We start from the raw sequence: 15,835 nt of genomic DNA on the forward strand, positions 1-15,835 counted from the left end.
ACACTTGTAAAAGTAACTTTTCAGTGCCAGAAAGATTGTTAGGTTGTAATTAAGATCTACTACATCATTAAAAATGCTTTTTCACTTGAATGGACAAGGAAAGAAATTGAGGCTTTGAAGAAGGTTATGACACAGATTCACCAGGATGCTGCTTGGTATAAGAAAACAAAAAGACAACCTGAAAATGTTTTTCTTTAGAACCAATGCAAATTACAAGGTGATATAGTAGAAGTATTTAATGTTATGAAAGGATGGCACAGATAAAAGTATAATTTTTCCAGTAGTTAATGGGCCGGGAATGAGGGGTCATAGAAACAAGATTAAATGGAAGAGAATTAGATCAGAGGACAGGAGATACTTCTTTATGCAGAAAGTTATGAGGCTGTGAATTCATTTCCCAGGTTAGTGGTTGAGGCAGAAAACATGTCAACATTCAAGATTAGATCGGATAGGGAATGAAGGAAAAGAGGTTGAAGGGATATGAGAACAGGTTACTAGAATGTGATTGAAACCATTTGCTTGCATGGAGAGTAAATGCCAATACAGACTGGCTGGGCTGAATGGCCTGTTCCCTTGTTGTATATTTTATGTATTTCTATGGATGTATGCTTTAAATATTCATCCAATTTCCTTTAAATAGTATTTTTGGACTATTCACTGTAAAAAAAACCAGTCCTGCTCCAACAACTCTGCATACAAAAATTTCTCATAACTACTCTCCTCTCTACCTCAGTTACAATTTTTAAAAAAACCTTGGTCACTGACTCGACAACAAGAGGAAACAGGCTTTACTTTAGTCATTCTATCAAAACCTTCCTTAATGTTTAAAACCTCTACCAAACTTCCTTTTAGCTTAACTGAAAAGAGTCCCAGTATCTCTACTGTCTCCTTATAATTATAGATTCCAACCCTGGCATTATGCCAGTGAATCCTTATTGGCATTTACAAATCACTCCATAGCGTTGCCGCACCTTACTTCTAAACTTTTACAATCTTATGTCCAAGTTCAGTCTGAACTACATTCCTTCTTCCTTCCACACTGCTGAGTAGATTTTAACTATCTGGTGGTGTACTCAGTTGACCACTCAATACTGCCAGTCCTTTGAAGGCTGTGTCTCATTATCATGGCCAATGGGCTGCTGGCACCAAATGGGCACTCCATTAGAGCTCAAGTGGTCAAGGCAGGCACAATACTGGGTGGTTTATAGGCTGACCCGGGTTGGTGCTCTTGAAATAGAAAGGAAATTGGTTCAACAAAAGCTCACATGATTTTTGTGGACTGCTTCCACTTCTCCCTGCCCCAGAAAATTAATCAAGAACTTACCTTTCTCGGACCCCTTCAGTTGGCCCACCAGGTGAAACTGGGTGCAGCATGCATGTACTTACATAGGATTCTGATTTGCAGTACAAGAGCCTACTGGCTGAATTACATGGACACTCCAGATACCCAGTGGTAGACCCTTCTGAAGATGACATTGGTTGCAATAGAGCAGGAGGCTTTACCCACATATTTTAAGGACACTGGCCAGCAGTTCCAGTGGAAAATCTCTTCCTTCATCTGGGTCACAGTCTTCAGCTGTCTGTACAATAGAATTATTTTCAATGGAATTCTCTTCCAAACTTGCCAAACACCAGATTACTGCATCTCTTCCTATGTCCAATAGACACGTTATAATCTATCCCTTCAACCAAACCTTTGGCCACATTCCCTAAATTTCCTGATTCCTGCTCAGCGATCAACCTGCTCCATTTATGAACCATTTTGGCATGTTAAAAGCACAGATAAACTGTTTTCAACAATTTGACAATTTAAGAGATGAGATGAATTATAAAGTAATGTAGTGATCAGGAGACAGCGAGGCAGGGTTTTAAAAACTGGAAAATTGTTCAAGGAATGAATGATGAAGGGCAGCAAGGAATTTTAAATAAATAGTTCAATTTCTCCATTAAAACAATGGGCATTCAACCACTACTTTCAACAAAAGTAATTTTGAGGCTATTGTTACGACCAGGTGAGAAAGAGGTCTAGGGTTCCCTTTCAGCCTTCAACTGGTCTTACTGTAACACGGTTTAATTTTAAACACACCGTGTTTTTAGCTCCTCCTTGTTCACCGCTTTCCAATTATAAGGCAAAGAAACCAGCACAACAGGCTTTCTTAGGTTTAAAGAAGAAAAGTTGAAATTTATTAAACTTAAACTCTAATTCAGTTAACACCTATGGATACACGACGCGTCCATGCTAACATGCATACGCTATACACACAGGCAAATAGATACAGTAAAGAGCAGAAGAAAATAAAGTGGAAAGGGCTGAGGCAATATCTGAAGCATTTTTATGGTTCTTCGAGCTCACTGTAGACTTGCTTTTCATTGGGGCCCAGTATTCTTCTTAAACCTTTTTCGCTGCAGGAGACTTTTCTCTCTTGGGGTTCTTGTGTCTTCAGTGGATTCAGAGGCTTGTGAGAAAGAGATGAGAGCAGACAGGAGAGATCTTCTCAATCCAGGAGCATACAGCTTTCTGCCCAAACTGTTTGTACAAATTCAAAAAACTCAGATTGTCCAGCAGGTTAGTCATGTGACTAGCTGGTTTGGCCATGTCTGATTGTGTATTCGGCCAATTTAGCAGTCAACCTGGAATGCGAGCTCCCCCACCTTCAACGTCTGGTGATCAAAAGTCCATTGTGGGTTTAATGTCAGGGAATGGCTACTTTGTCCTTCCAAACACTGTCTGTTAATATGCAAATGTCTTTTCCAGACACGGCTGAGCTGTTTAACAAGTGCTTTCTTCAGTCCAGTAACAGTTTACAATCAATGTTCATGACAAAATTAATGTGCCTCATTCTTGGTAGGTGGGGGCCTAGCATGACACTATCAAGTTAGTTTCTAATGTTCTACAATTATTTTAACTTATCTATTTAAATTCATCCACTTCTCAATTTTTATCTGTTTCAAATTGATTAAGTTTCTAAGGGTCCATTACAAAATTGCTTTTAGAGATGTATTACCATAATGGAAAAGTATTTTTTCATTTGTGCCAAGTGCACAGCATGATAATTCACATTAAAATATGTTGCAAAAATCCCTTAGTGACAGCAACAATCTCCCTTTGAAAAGTAATGCAATATACAAACTGATTTTCCAACAATACGCAATGGATAATTTTAACTGGTGAATAATCAAGCATCACCAATTTTAGATTTTACACTTATGATGCAGTAACATACAAAACACAGGAAAGATGACAGGTACAATACAAATAACAAAAGGAGCAGTGTTAATTTTGTCAGAAAAGGGATGAAATACAAATAATAAAAGCAACTTTGAAATGAAGTGTTGCTCAAGCAAGTTTTTGGCCTACAGAAATTCTGGCATGTAATCAAAATGGCAGATGATAGGAATGTGGATAATGGGAGATGCCGCTGTATTTTTAACAGTGATTAATTTTCCCTCATAGGGGAATTGTACATTCCTCCATTTGCATCCCAGGCTGCTCTGATAACACTTTATGGCAATGTCCTAGGGAAACTTCATCTGTTACTGTAGAAAATGACATTTCGGATGGTGGTGGATGCTGGTCCATGGACATTTTGCAACAGGGGGAAATAACTGATAACAGCAGAGGCTGAAAGCTGGGATGTAGGGCTGGAACACACTACAGTGGTAAGGGGGAGAAAGACCATCAAGGGATTTTGTAATAACAACAGGAATACTAACATTTCCTGGGCCACTTTGGGGTGCATGCAGGTTGCTCAGTAAACCATGTCATTCAAACAGATTGGGAGTAAGTGAGGAAATGGGTCGGGGAGAGAAAGACCATCTGCAAGGGTGTAAATTAGTGACTAAATTTGCATGTGACTAATTTATTTTTCATAAAGTCACACCAGCTCGGAGATATTGAAAAAAATGAGACAGTACTTTTACTGGAAAACATTCCTTCTCTGTCATTTGTCAACTGGATGGAAAAAATATGATTGTTACTCTTGGCTTAAACTGGAATTATATCATATGTTTATGAAGCTGATGGTACATGTCATTCTGATGTGACTATAGGCAGGAATCCATTTGACTTGATACAAGGAAGCCAAAAAAGAAACCTTGAAAGTATATAAATAAAGACTTCCATTTATATAGCACTTTTCATGACCACTGGACATCTCAAATAGCTTTATAGCCAATTAAGTACTTTTTTCTGAAGTGTAGTCACTGTTGTAATGGCATGGCAGCCAATTTGCACACAGCAAGCTCTCACAATTAGCAATGTGATAATGACCAAAGATATTAATATTGACCAGGACACCAGAGATAGATCCCCTGCTCTTCAAAATAGTGCCACAGGATCTTTTACGTCCATCTGAGAGGGTAGACAGGGGCTCAGTTTAATGTCTCATCTGAAAGACAGCACTTCTGACAGTGCAGCAATCCTTCAGTACTTTTTTTAAATTCGTTCATGGGGTGTGGGCATCACTAGTCAGGCCAGCATTTATTGCCCATCCCTAACTGCCCTTGAGAAGGTGGTGTTGAGCTGCCTTCTTGAACCGCTGTAGTCCATGTGGTGTAGGTACAACTACAGTGCTGTAAGGAAGGGAGTTCCAGGATTTTAACCCGGCGACAGTGAAGGAACGGCGATATACTTCCAGGTCAGGGTGGTGTGTGGCTTGGAGCGGAAGTTGCAGGTGGTGGTGTTCCCATGCACCTGCTGCCCTTGTCCTTCTAGGTGGTAGAGGTTTGGAAGCTGTCTAAGGAGTCTTGGTGCATTGCATCTTATAGATGGTACACACTGCTGCCACTGTGTGTCAGTGGTGGAGGGAGTGAATGGGGTGCCAAACAAGCAGGCTGCTTTGTCCTGGATGGTGTCGAGCTACTTGAGTGTTGTTGGAGCTGCATCCATCCAGGCAAGTGCAGAGTATTCCATCACTCTCCTTACTTGTGCCTTGTAGATGGTGGACAGGATTTGGGGAGTCAGTAGGTGAGTTACTTGCCACAGGATTCTGAGCCTCTGACCTGCTCTTGTAGCCATGGTATTTATATGGCTATTCCAGTTCCGTTTCAGTCAATGGTAATCCCCAGTATGTTGATAGTGGGGGATTCAGCAATCGTAATGCCATTGAACATCAAGGGGAGGTGGTTAGATTCTCTCCTGTTGGAGGTGATAATTGGTGCACTGGAGCTTCAGCATTGATTTTTGTGCTTAAATTCTAGAGTGAGGCTTAAATCCACAACCTTCTGACTCAAAGGCAAGAGCGCTACCAACTGAGCCACAACTATCTTTAAGGGCGGCACAGTGGCGCAGTGGTTAGCACCGCAGCCTCACAGCTCCAGCGACCCGGGTTCAATTCTGGGTACTGCCTGTGTGGAGTTTGCAAGTTCTCCCTGTGTCTGCGTGGGTTTTCTCCGGGTGCTCCGGTTTCCTCCCACAGCCAAAAGACTTGCAGGTTGATAGGTAAATTGGCCATTATAAATTGCCCCTAATATAGGTAGGTGGTAGGGAAATATAGGGACAGGTGGGGATGTGGTAGGAACATAGGATTAGTGTAGGATTAGGATAAATGGGTGGTTGATGGTCGGCACAGACTCGGTGGGCCGAAGGGCCTGTTTCAGTGCTGTATCTCTAAACTAAACTAAACTAAACTAAACATATGTAGTACTCTTTCAGGATTGGGTACATTTCCCATAATGCTCCTTAATTAAAGGTATCAGGAGGTGAGTTACTCACCACAGGATTCCTAGCCTCTGACCTGCTCTTGTAGCCATTGTATTTATATGGCTATTCCAGTTCAGTTTCTGGTCAATGGTAACCCCCAGCATGTTGATAGTGGGGGATTCAGCGATCCTAATGTCAATGAATGTCAAGAGGAGATGGTTAGATTCTCTCTTGTTTGAGATAGTCATTGCCTGGCACTTGTGCGGCATGAACGTTACTTGCCACTTATCAGCCGAAGCCTGGATATTGTCCAGGTCTTGCTGCATTTCTACACGAGCTGCATCAATACCTGAGGAGTGGCGAAAGGTGTCGAACATTGTGCAATCATCAGCGAACCTCCTCACTTCTGACCTTATGATGGAAGGAAGATCATTGATGAAGCAGAAGATGGTTGGGCCTAGGCCACTGCCCTGAGGAACTCCTGCAGTGATGTCCTGGAGCTGAGATGATTGACCTCCGACAACCACAACCATCTTCCTTTGCGCTAGGTATGACACCAGCCAGCAGAGAGTTTTCCCCCTGATTCCCATTGACTCCAGTTTTGCTAGAGCTCCTTGATGCCAGACTCAGTCAAATGCTGCCTTGATGTTAAGAGCAGTCACTCTCACTGCACCTCTTGAGTTCAGCTCTTTTATCCATGATTGAACCAAGGCTGTAGTGAGGTCAGGAGCTGAGTGGCCCTGGCAGAACCCAAACTGAGTGTCAGTGAGCAGGTTATTGCTGAGCAAATGCCGCTTGATAGCACTGTTAACGACATCTTTCATCATTTTACTGATGATCGAGAGTAGAATGATGGGGCCCACTGTGTCTGTGCTGGCCGAAAAACGATCCACCTATTCTAATCCCACCTTCCAGCGTTTGTTCTGTAGCCCTGCAGATCACAGTACTTGAGGTGCATATCCAGACTCCTTTTGAATGAGTTGAGGGTTTCTGCTTCAACTACCCTTTCAGACAGTGAGTTCCAGACCCCCACCACCCTCTGGGTGAAAAAGAGTTTCCTCATCTCCCTTCTAATTTTTCTACCAATCACTTTAAATCTATTTGTCCTGCTTTTTGTGTACAGGACATACCTGGGAAATTTCCCACATTGCCGGGTCGATGCCAATATTGTAGCTGTACTGGAACAGCTTGGCTAGGGGCTTGGCAAGTTCTGGAGCACAGGTCTTCAGTACTATTACCAGAATGTTGCCAAGGTAGGTAAATTGGCCATTATAAATTATCACTAGTATAGGTAGGTGGTAGGGAAATATAGGGACAGGTGGGGATGTTTGGTAGGAATATGGGATTAGTGTAGGATTAGTGTAAATGGGTGGTTGACGGTCGGCACAGACTCGGTGGGCCGAAGGGCCTGTTTCAGTGCTGTATATCTAATCTAATCTAAAAAAAAACCCATAGCTTTTGCAGTATCCAGTGCCTTCAGTCGTTTCTTGATATCACGTGAGTGAATCGAATTGGCTGAAGACTGGCATCTGTGATGCTGGGGACTTCAGCAGGAGGCCGAGATGGATCATCAACTTGGCACTTCTGGCTAAAGATTGTTGCAAATGCTTCTGCCTGATCTTTTGCACTGATGTGCTGGGCTCTCCCATCATTCGGAATGGGGATATTTGTGGAGCCTCCTCCTCCTTCTGTTAGTTGTTTAATTGTCCACCACCATTCACGACTGGATGTGACAGGACTGCAGAACTTAGATCTGATCTGTTGGTTGTGGGATCGCTTCGCTCTGTCTATTGCATGCTGTTTACGCTGTCTGGCACGCAAGTAGTCCTGTGTTGTAGCTTCACCAGGCTGACACCTCATTTTGAGGTATGCCTGGTGCTGCTCCTGGCCTGCCCTCCTACACTTTCATTGAACCAGGGTTGATCCCCTGGCTTGACAGTATTGGTAGAGTGGGGATATGCCGGGCTATGAGGTTACAGATTGTGGTTGAATACAATTCTGCTGCAGCTGGCGATGGCCCACAGCACCTCATGGATGTCCAGTTTTGAGTTGCTAGATCTATTCAAAATCTATTCCATTTAGCAAGGTGGTTGTGCCACACAACAACTTGTAAAATTACATGGTATCTTTTACAATAGTATCCAAGGCAATATGAAAGGTTTTGAGAAAAAGAAGCTTAGCCATTTTGTCAGGGGTCCACGGACATTTTATAAATCCAACTCATCACTTATTTTGCAAGAGCTGTCAGGGAAGATTTTGTGTTTCATAGGCTGTTGTCAAAGCTGATATCTCCCTGTTTTGATACTTATTCATACCAATGAAATGGATGGCAATGGCCTAATCTATGCCATTGTAAGAATGTGGCCAGTCTGTCAATTCTTAATCTTCAATCAGATCTTGAAATAGGACCAAAAAGGTCAATGACTCTTTAAGCAAATCTTTATATTTTAATCTGGAGCAAAAGAAGTGCTGCAATTGCACCTCAGCATTCCTAGAATCAAAGAAATTAATTGCATTGAAGGAAGCTATTCAGCCCATCGTGTCTGTGTCACGAGCAAATAATCAAGTTATCAGCAACTAATCAGTATGGAATATTAGTGTTTTGTCTTTATTAAGATACAGTCTCTGTCCTTTAGGGAAGGAAATCGGCTGTCCTTACCTGGTCTGGCCTACATGTGACTCCAGACCCACAGTAATGTTCTGATGAAAGGTCACTGACCTGAAACGTTAACTCTGCTTCTCTCTCCACAGATGCTGCCAGACTTGCTGAGTATTTCCAGCATTTCCAGTTTTAATTTCAGATTTCCAGTATCTGCAGTATTTTGCTTTTATTTTACCACAGCAATGTGGTTGACTCTTAAATGCCCTCTGAAATGGCCTAGCAAGCCACTCAGTTCAAGGCAATTAGGGATAGGCAGTAAATGCTGGCCTAGCCAGCGATGCCCACATCCCATGAATGAATAAAAAACTAAATCCCTGAAATATGATATACGCTTAAAAATAAACTTTCTCGTTGTTCATTTACCTGTCTATGATAGCACACATATCAATGTTAACATTGGTGAACTGTCCCAGTTTCCCTTGCTCGACAGCATGTAAGTCAGCCAACTGATCATCCACATGAAGGAGTTGCATGCAGCCTTGAAAGGAACGCCGAGAGAGACTTGGTTGTGTGTTATTCAGGAGATCAGGGTAACCTGAAACAACAAAAGGTATATCAATTTCCTTTGTTGTAAGACATTACTCAAAAATTAAAGGTTCCAGAGGGTTAATATGATTATAATGTATTGCAGTAAATTATTTCAATTCCTCTTAAGGTACAAGATTCCAATTTTTAAACTGGAAATAGAATACGAATTTGTTAGTTCACTCTAGACAAACCAAGAGCATTGATTGCTAATGCAAGATTCAGATTTTAAATCACTGATATTTGTGAGAAAACACACCCTTAAATTGAATAGAACATACAATCCTTTAATAAAGGAGCAATATGTTCTGCGTATGCCAAACATATCTCAATGCAATTAACTGATGAGTCATGAAAATGACAAGGGACTTAATTAATTAGGTTTTATTACAATATCCATTGATTTAAAAATGGATTAACATTTGAGTTAGCTAGCTACCTGTTGTGAGTATAGTCTTGAGATCTCTTAACTCACTACAGAACTGACATTTCACAATTCTGGTGACGGAGCCAGAAGACAACACCCAACAGAAGATAAAACTCATTTGTCAAAGTGTAGCTATATTTAATAAAGTGAAATACATTTGCCCTACATCATAATCACTATAATTTAAAATGCAACTTATTGGGTAAAGTGCTTTCAAATGTTGATGCAGAAGGTGTTACCTAAATGCAAGAATGGTAAATATAAATTTATAGAAATATCATTGTATAGTAGAAAAATTATTTTCACTGTCCGAGAAATACCAGATGTTTTAACCACATATAGAATCTATTTCAAATCACATACAGACTGCTTTTTTTGTTTTTCTTTATTTGGTCTACATGTACTGTACTATTTATATGAAAAGTCTCGCTTTCCCTATTCATATAATCAGCAAATCAAAAGTTTGTTGAAAAAAATGTGCTAGTGGAAGCTCAATTCATTTTAAGGCCTGGGTCTTGTAAACTAAATAAAACACACCTGACTCTTTCCTTGGTAAGCTCTGTATCACTGTATATCTGTACTAATGTGCTGTATCAGGAAACGGGAGCAAATGAGCTTGGTTCACATATTTATACTTTCAATATGGTAAATTCAAACTTCAGCTGGCTGACAACATATCTGATGAATGAAGGCAGATTGTTTCCTCGCAGGAGGAAATAAGGTTGTCAAGCAAGTGAACCATGGCCTCCTCAAGACTCCTCAACAACTGGCTAGAACAGGTTAACTCATTCAAATAGTAAAGTGTGGCTTGTAGCATGACCTTGAGAAAGGAAAGATCGCAAAAAAGATATGATACACATTTCCATATTTTGTTGTTATCAGTTTTAGATATGTGTGTACAATAATGTGACCTTCACACAAACATCTAATTATACTGACTTGATGATTGATTATGGCTCAATCCATTGACACTTCTGTAGTGTGAAGATATTTAAAGGTGATTTTGCTGGTTGTTCTTGCCAGTGGGAGACATGGGCCTCATTTACATTCCACTGGTGAGCGATAGGCACCAAGCAAGGGCCCCGCTGTGGCAGGCTGGTTTTCAAATGACGGAAAATTAGCAGGTTACCAAACCACTGAGACCTCAGATGGGCCAGTGGAGGCCCATATTTTTTTGTGAGCTTCTCCTGGTCCCATTAAAAAAAGACATTTCCTGGGCTGTTTTCTGAGTGACCTCCAGCATGCTCCGCCCATGTGTACTTAGAAATCGCAATCTCAGTCCTATAAACGTCGTGGGAACCTGATTTACATGCATTAACAAGACTTCTGACTGCTTCAGGTGAGTGCCTAGGTGAAGGATGGGATGAGGTTGCAAATTGGGGTGGCCTGTTCCGTCCCAAGGGTAAGTATAAGTGATCCCGACTTCCTTGACTTGTGGCTATAATCACAAGATCACAGGCCCAACCCACACTTCAGGTGGGGTGCTGATTTTATTTTATTTCCTCTTTCCATGGTTCTCTGCTTTTCACTCCTGGGAAGTTAGCTGGACACCTTGCATTATGTAGGCTTCCAGAAAATAGCCTTGAAAGACCTGGTATTTCCTCAGTTTCAGGCAGAGATTGTTCGTTACCCATTCTGATTGGCACGTGTCCTGTAGGTGTCTTAGATATATTTCCTATTGGGAGTGCTGCACTGCATAAGAGTGAGCAGATGGGCTTTCCTGCAGCTCACGCAAGAGAACAATGGTAGAGTATGTGTTACCTGGGAAGCTATGCTTCAGTGAGAAGAATCATTAGGCAAAGAAACAAACTAAATCTGATGGGTCTAGGGAACAAGACCCAAACTGTCAAATAACAGAGCCAAACACAGAGACTGATACAATATCCAGGAACATCAGTGAAGACCCACTTAAAATTTTACATGAAACATACCTCTCCCATTATAAACTACATATTCCACTATTTCTCAACTAATGAAGAATGGAGAGGATGTGGCCTGAATATCATTGATATCAGCCAATGTGAGACATTGGTCCTGGAGGTTAAAAGGTCAATGGCTCAACTTGCAATTCCTAAACTTGCGTTACTATAAAATCTTGGGTAAGTGTCACAAGTTTAATTAAAATAAACAAACATGAGGCTAGAGAATCTGAAATTGTTAAAGGAAATAAGGTTAAACAGTTTATGTTAGCAGGAGGGTCAGGAACCTAAGGACACACATTTAAGATAATTGGCAAAGAAACAGAGGGGAATGAGGAGAATTCTTTTTATGCAGTGAATTGCTACGATTTGGAATGTACTGCCTGAAATGGTGATGGAGGCAGACTTCAAAAGGGAACTGGATATATACTTGAAAAATAAAAATTTACTTAAGTATGGGGAAAGAACAGGGGAATGGGACTAATTGGATATTTCTTTCAAAGAGCCAGCAAAGACATGATGGGCCAAATGGCCTCTTTCTGTGATGGATGACGCTATGATTAGAGACAGAAAAAGAGACAGATGTTTAAATTTTTGCAAAAACTGCAAGTGGCTGGCTTCAATCTATTATGGGGAGGCGGTGGTGTAGTGGTATTGTCACTGGACTAGTAACCCAGAGACCCAGGGTTCAAATCCCACCACAACAGAAGGTGGACTTTGAATTCAATTAATAAATCTGGAATTAAAAGCTAGTCTAATGATGGCCATGAAACCATTGTCAATTGTTGTAAAAACCCAAAATAAAAACAAGAAATGCTGGAAATACTCAGCAGGTCTGGCAGCATCTGTGGAGAGAGAAACAGAGTTAATGTTTCGGGTCAATGTTGTTGTAAAAATCCATCTGGTTCACTAATGTCCTTTAGGGAAGGAAATCTGCTGTCCTTACCTGGTCAGGCGTACATGTGACTCCAGACCCACAGCAATGTGGTTGACTCTTACATGCCCTCTGAAATGGCCTAGCAAACCACTCAGTTGTATCTAACCGCTACGAAGTCAATAAAAAGGAATGAAACCGGACGGACCACCCGACATCGACCTAGGCACCGGAAATGACAACGGCAAACCCAGCCCTGTCAAACCTGCAAAGTCCTCCTTACTAACATCTGGGGGCTTGTGCCAAAGTTGGGAGAGCTGTCCCACAGACTAGTCAAGCAACAGCCTGACATAGTCATACTCACGGAATCATACCTGACAGACAATGTCCCAGACACTGCCCTCACCTTCCCCGGGTATGTCCTGTCCCACCGGCAGGACAGAACCACCAGAGGTGGTGGTACAGTGGTATACAGTAGGGAGGGAGTTGCCCTGGGAGTCCTCAACATCGACTCTGGACCCCATGAAGTCTCATGGCATCAGGTCAAACATGGAGAAGGAAACCTCCTGATTACCACCTACTGCCCTCCCTCAGCTGATGAGTAAGTACGCCTCCATGTTGAACAGCACTTGGAGGAAGCACTGAGGGTGGCAAGGGCACAAAATGTACTCTGGGTGGGGGACTTCAATGTCCATCTCTAAGAGTGACTTGGTAGTACCACTACTGACCAAGCTGGCCGAGTCCAAATGGACATATCTGCCAGACTGGGTCTGCGGCAGGAGGCGAGGGAACCAACACGAGGGGGAAACATACTTGACCTCGTCCTCACCAATCTACCTGCCGCAGATGCATCTGTCCATGACAGTATTGGTAGGAGTAACCATTGCACAATCCTTGTGGCGACGAAGTCCCGCCTTCACATTGAGGATACCCTCCACCGTGTTGTGTGGCACTATCACCATGCTAAATGGGATAGATTTCGAACAGATCTAAAAAGGCAAAACTGGGCATCCATGAGGAGCTGTGGGCCATCAGCAGCAGCAGAGTTGTACTCAACCACAATCTGTAACCTCATAGCCTGGCATATCACCCACTCTACCATTACCATCAAGCCAGGAGACGAACCCTGGTTCAATGAAGAGTGCAGGAGGGCATGCCAGGAGTAGCACCAGGCATACCTCAAAATGAGGTGTCAACCTGGTGAAGCTACAACACAGGACTATCTGCATGCCAAACTGCGTAATCAGCATACAATAGACAGAGCTAAGTGATCCCATAACCAAAGGATCAGATCTCAGCTCTGCAGTCCTGCCACATCCAGCCGTGAATGGTGGTGGACAATTAAACAACTAACTGGAGGAGGTGGCTCCACAAATATCCCCATCCTCAATGATGGGGGAGCCCAGCACATCAGTGCGAAAGATAAGGCTGAAGCATTTGCAACAACCTTCAGCCAGGTGCCGAGTTGATGATCCATCTCAGCCTCCTCCTGAAGTCTCCAGCATCACAGATGCCAGACTTCAGCCTATTCAATTCACTCCGTGTGATGTCAAGAAACTGGATACTGCAAAAGCTATGGGCCCTGACAATATTCCGGCAATAGTACTGAAGACCTGTGCTCCAGAACTTGCTGCGCCCCTAGCCAAGCTGTTCCAGTACAGCTACAACACTGGCATCTACCCTGCAAAGTGGAAAATTGCCCAGGTTTGTCCTGTACACAAAAAGCAGGACAAGTCCAACCCGCCAATTACCGCCCCATTAGCCTACTCTCCATCATCAGTAAAGTGATGGAAGGTGTCATCAACAATGCCATCAAGTGGCACTTGCTTAGCAATAACCTGCTCAGTGATGCTCAGTTTGGGTTCTGCCAGGGCCACTCAGCTCCTGACCTCATTACAGCCTTGGTTCAAACATGGACAAAAGAGCAGAACTCAAGAAGTGAGGTGAGAGTGACTGCCCTTGACATCAAGACAGCAGTTGACCGAGTACAGCATCAAGGAGCCCGAGCAAAACTGAGGTCAATGGGAATCGGGGGAAAACTCTCTGCTGGTTGGAGTCATACCTAGCGCAAAGGAAGATGGTTGTGGTTGTTGGAGTTCAATCATCTGAGTTCCAAAACATCAATGCAGGAGTTCCTCAAGGTAGTGTCCTAGGCCCAAACATCTTCAGCTGCTTCATCAATGACCTTCCTTCAATCATAAGATCAGAAGTGGGGATGTTCGCTGATAATTGCACAATGTTCAGCACCATTTGTGAGTCCTCAGATACTGAAGCAGTCCGTGTAGAAATGCAGCAAGACCTGAACAATATCCAGGTTTGGGCTGCTAAGTGGCAAGTAACATTCGCACCACACAAGTGCCAAGCAATGACCATCTCCAACAAGAGAGAATCTAACCATCTCCCCTTGACATTCAACGGCAATACCATCATGGAATCCATCACTATCAACATCCTAGGGGCTACCATTGACCAGAAGCTGAACTGGACTAGCCATATAAATACCGTGGCTACAAGAGTAGGTCAGAGGCTAGGAATCCTGAGGTGAGTAACTCACCTCCTGACTCCCCAAAGCCTGTCCACCATCTACAAGGCACAAGTCAGGAGTGTGATGGAATATCCTCCACTGGCCTGGATGGGTGCAGCTCCAACAACACTCAAGAAGCTCGACACTGTCCAGGACAAAACAGCCCGCTTGATTGGCACCTCATCTACAAACATTCACTCCCTCTACCACCGACGCACAGTGGCAGCAGTGTGTACCATCTACAAGATGCACTACAGCAATGCACCAAGGCTCCTTAGACAGCACCTTCCAAACCCGCGACCTCTACCAACTAGAAGGACAAGGGCAGCAAATACATGGGAACACCACCACCTGCAAGTTCCCCTCCAAGTCACAAACCATCCTGACTTGGAACTATATTGCAGTTCCTTCACTGTCGCTGGGTCAAAATCCTGGAACTCCCTTCCTAACAGCACTGTGGGTGTACCTACCCCAAATGGACTGCAGCGGTTCAAGAAGGCAGCTCACCACCACCTTCTCAACGGCAATTAGGGATGGGCAATAAATGCTGGCCTGGCCAGCGACGCCCACATTCCATGAATGAATTTTTAAAAAATTATTTTTGTATGTTTACCAGAAAATACTATTGACAAATAGCCACTAGCCACAGCTGTCCAACAAAAACAAATAACACATGTTACGAGCAGGTGAGAAAGAGATCTAGGGTTCCCTTTCGGCCTTCACCTGGTCTTACTGTAACACAGTTTAATTTTAAACACACTGTTTTTAGCTCCCTCATGTTGACTCCTTGTTTACTGCGTTCCAATTATAAGGCAAAGAAACCAGCACAAACAGGCATTCTTAGGTTTAAAGAAGTTGAAATTTATTAAACTTGAACTTAAACTCTATTTCGGTTGATGCCTATGGATACATGACGCGCCCATGCTCGCGTGCATACGCGACACACACATGCAAATGGAGACAGAAAAGAGCAGAAGAAATAAAGTGGAAAAGTTTGACGAAATATCTGGAGAGCTTTTGCCACAGGTCTTCGAGCTCACTGTAGAGTCCTTGATTGTAGGTAGATTTTGCTTTTCATTTGTTCCCAGTATTCTTCTTAAACCTTGTTCACTGCAGGAGACTTTTCTCTCTTGGGGTCCATGTGACTTCAGTGGATTCAGAGGCTTGTGAGAAGGAGATGGGAGCAGGCAGACAGGAGAGAGATCTTCTCAGTCCAGGAGCAAACAGCTTTATGCCCAAACTGTTTGTACAAATTCAAAAACT

The 15,835-nt window shown here is 42.9% G+C and overlaps 1 protein-coding gene across 1 annotated transcript in view; it reads right to left on the reverse strand.

The window, feature by feature from the left end:
- The window catches only part of LOC137347208 (contactin-associated protein-like 2), a 1,554,138-nt gene that overhangs the window by 1,127,537 nt on the left and 410,766 nt on the right, over nucleotides 1–15,835 (reverse strand). The window contains exon 9 of the mRNA XM_068011439.1: nucleotides 8,667–8,838. Within this exon, the coding sequence (XP_067867540.1) occupies nucleotides 8,667–8,838 (172 nt within the window). The remainder of the gene's footprint in view (nucleotides 1–8,666; nucleotides 8,839–15,835) is intronic.

This window comes from Heterodontus francisci, chromosome 2 (assembly GCF_036365525.1).
Source record: "Heterodontus francisci isolate sHetFra1 chromosome 2, sHetFra1.hap1, whole genome shotgun sequence".
In the NCBI taxonomy this organism is placed as follows: domain Eukaryota; kingdom Metazoa; phylum Chordata; class Chondrichthyes; order Heterodontiformes; family Heterodontidae; genus Heterodontus; species Heterodontus francisci.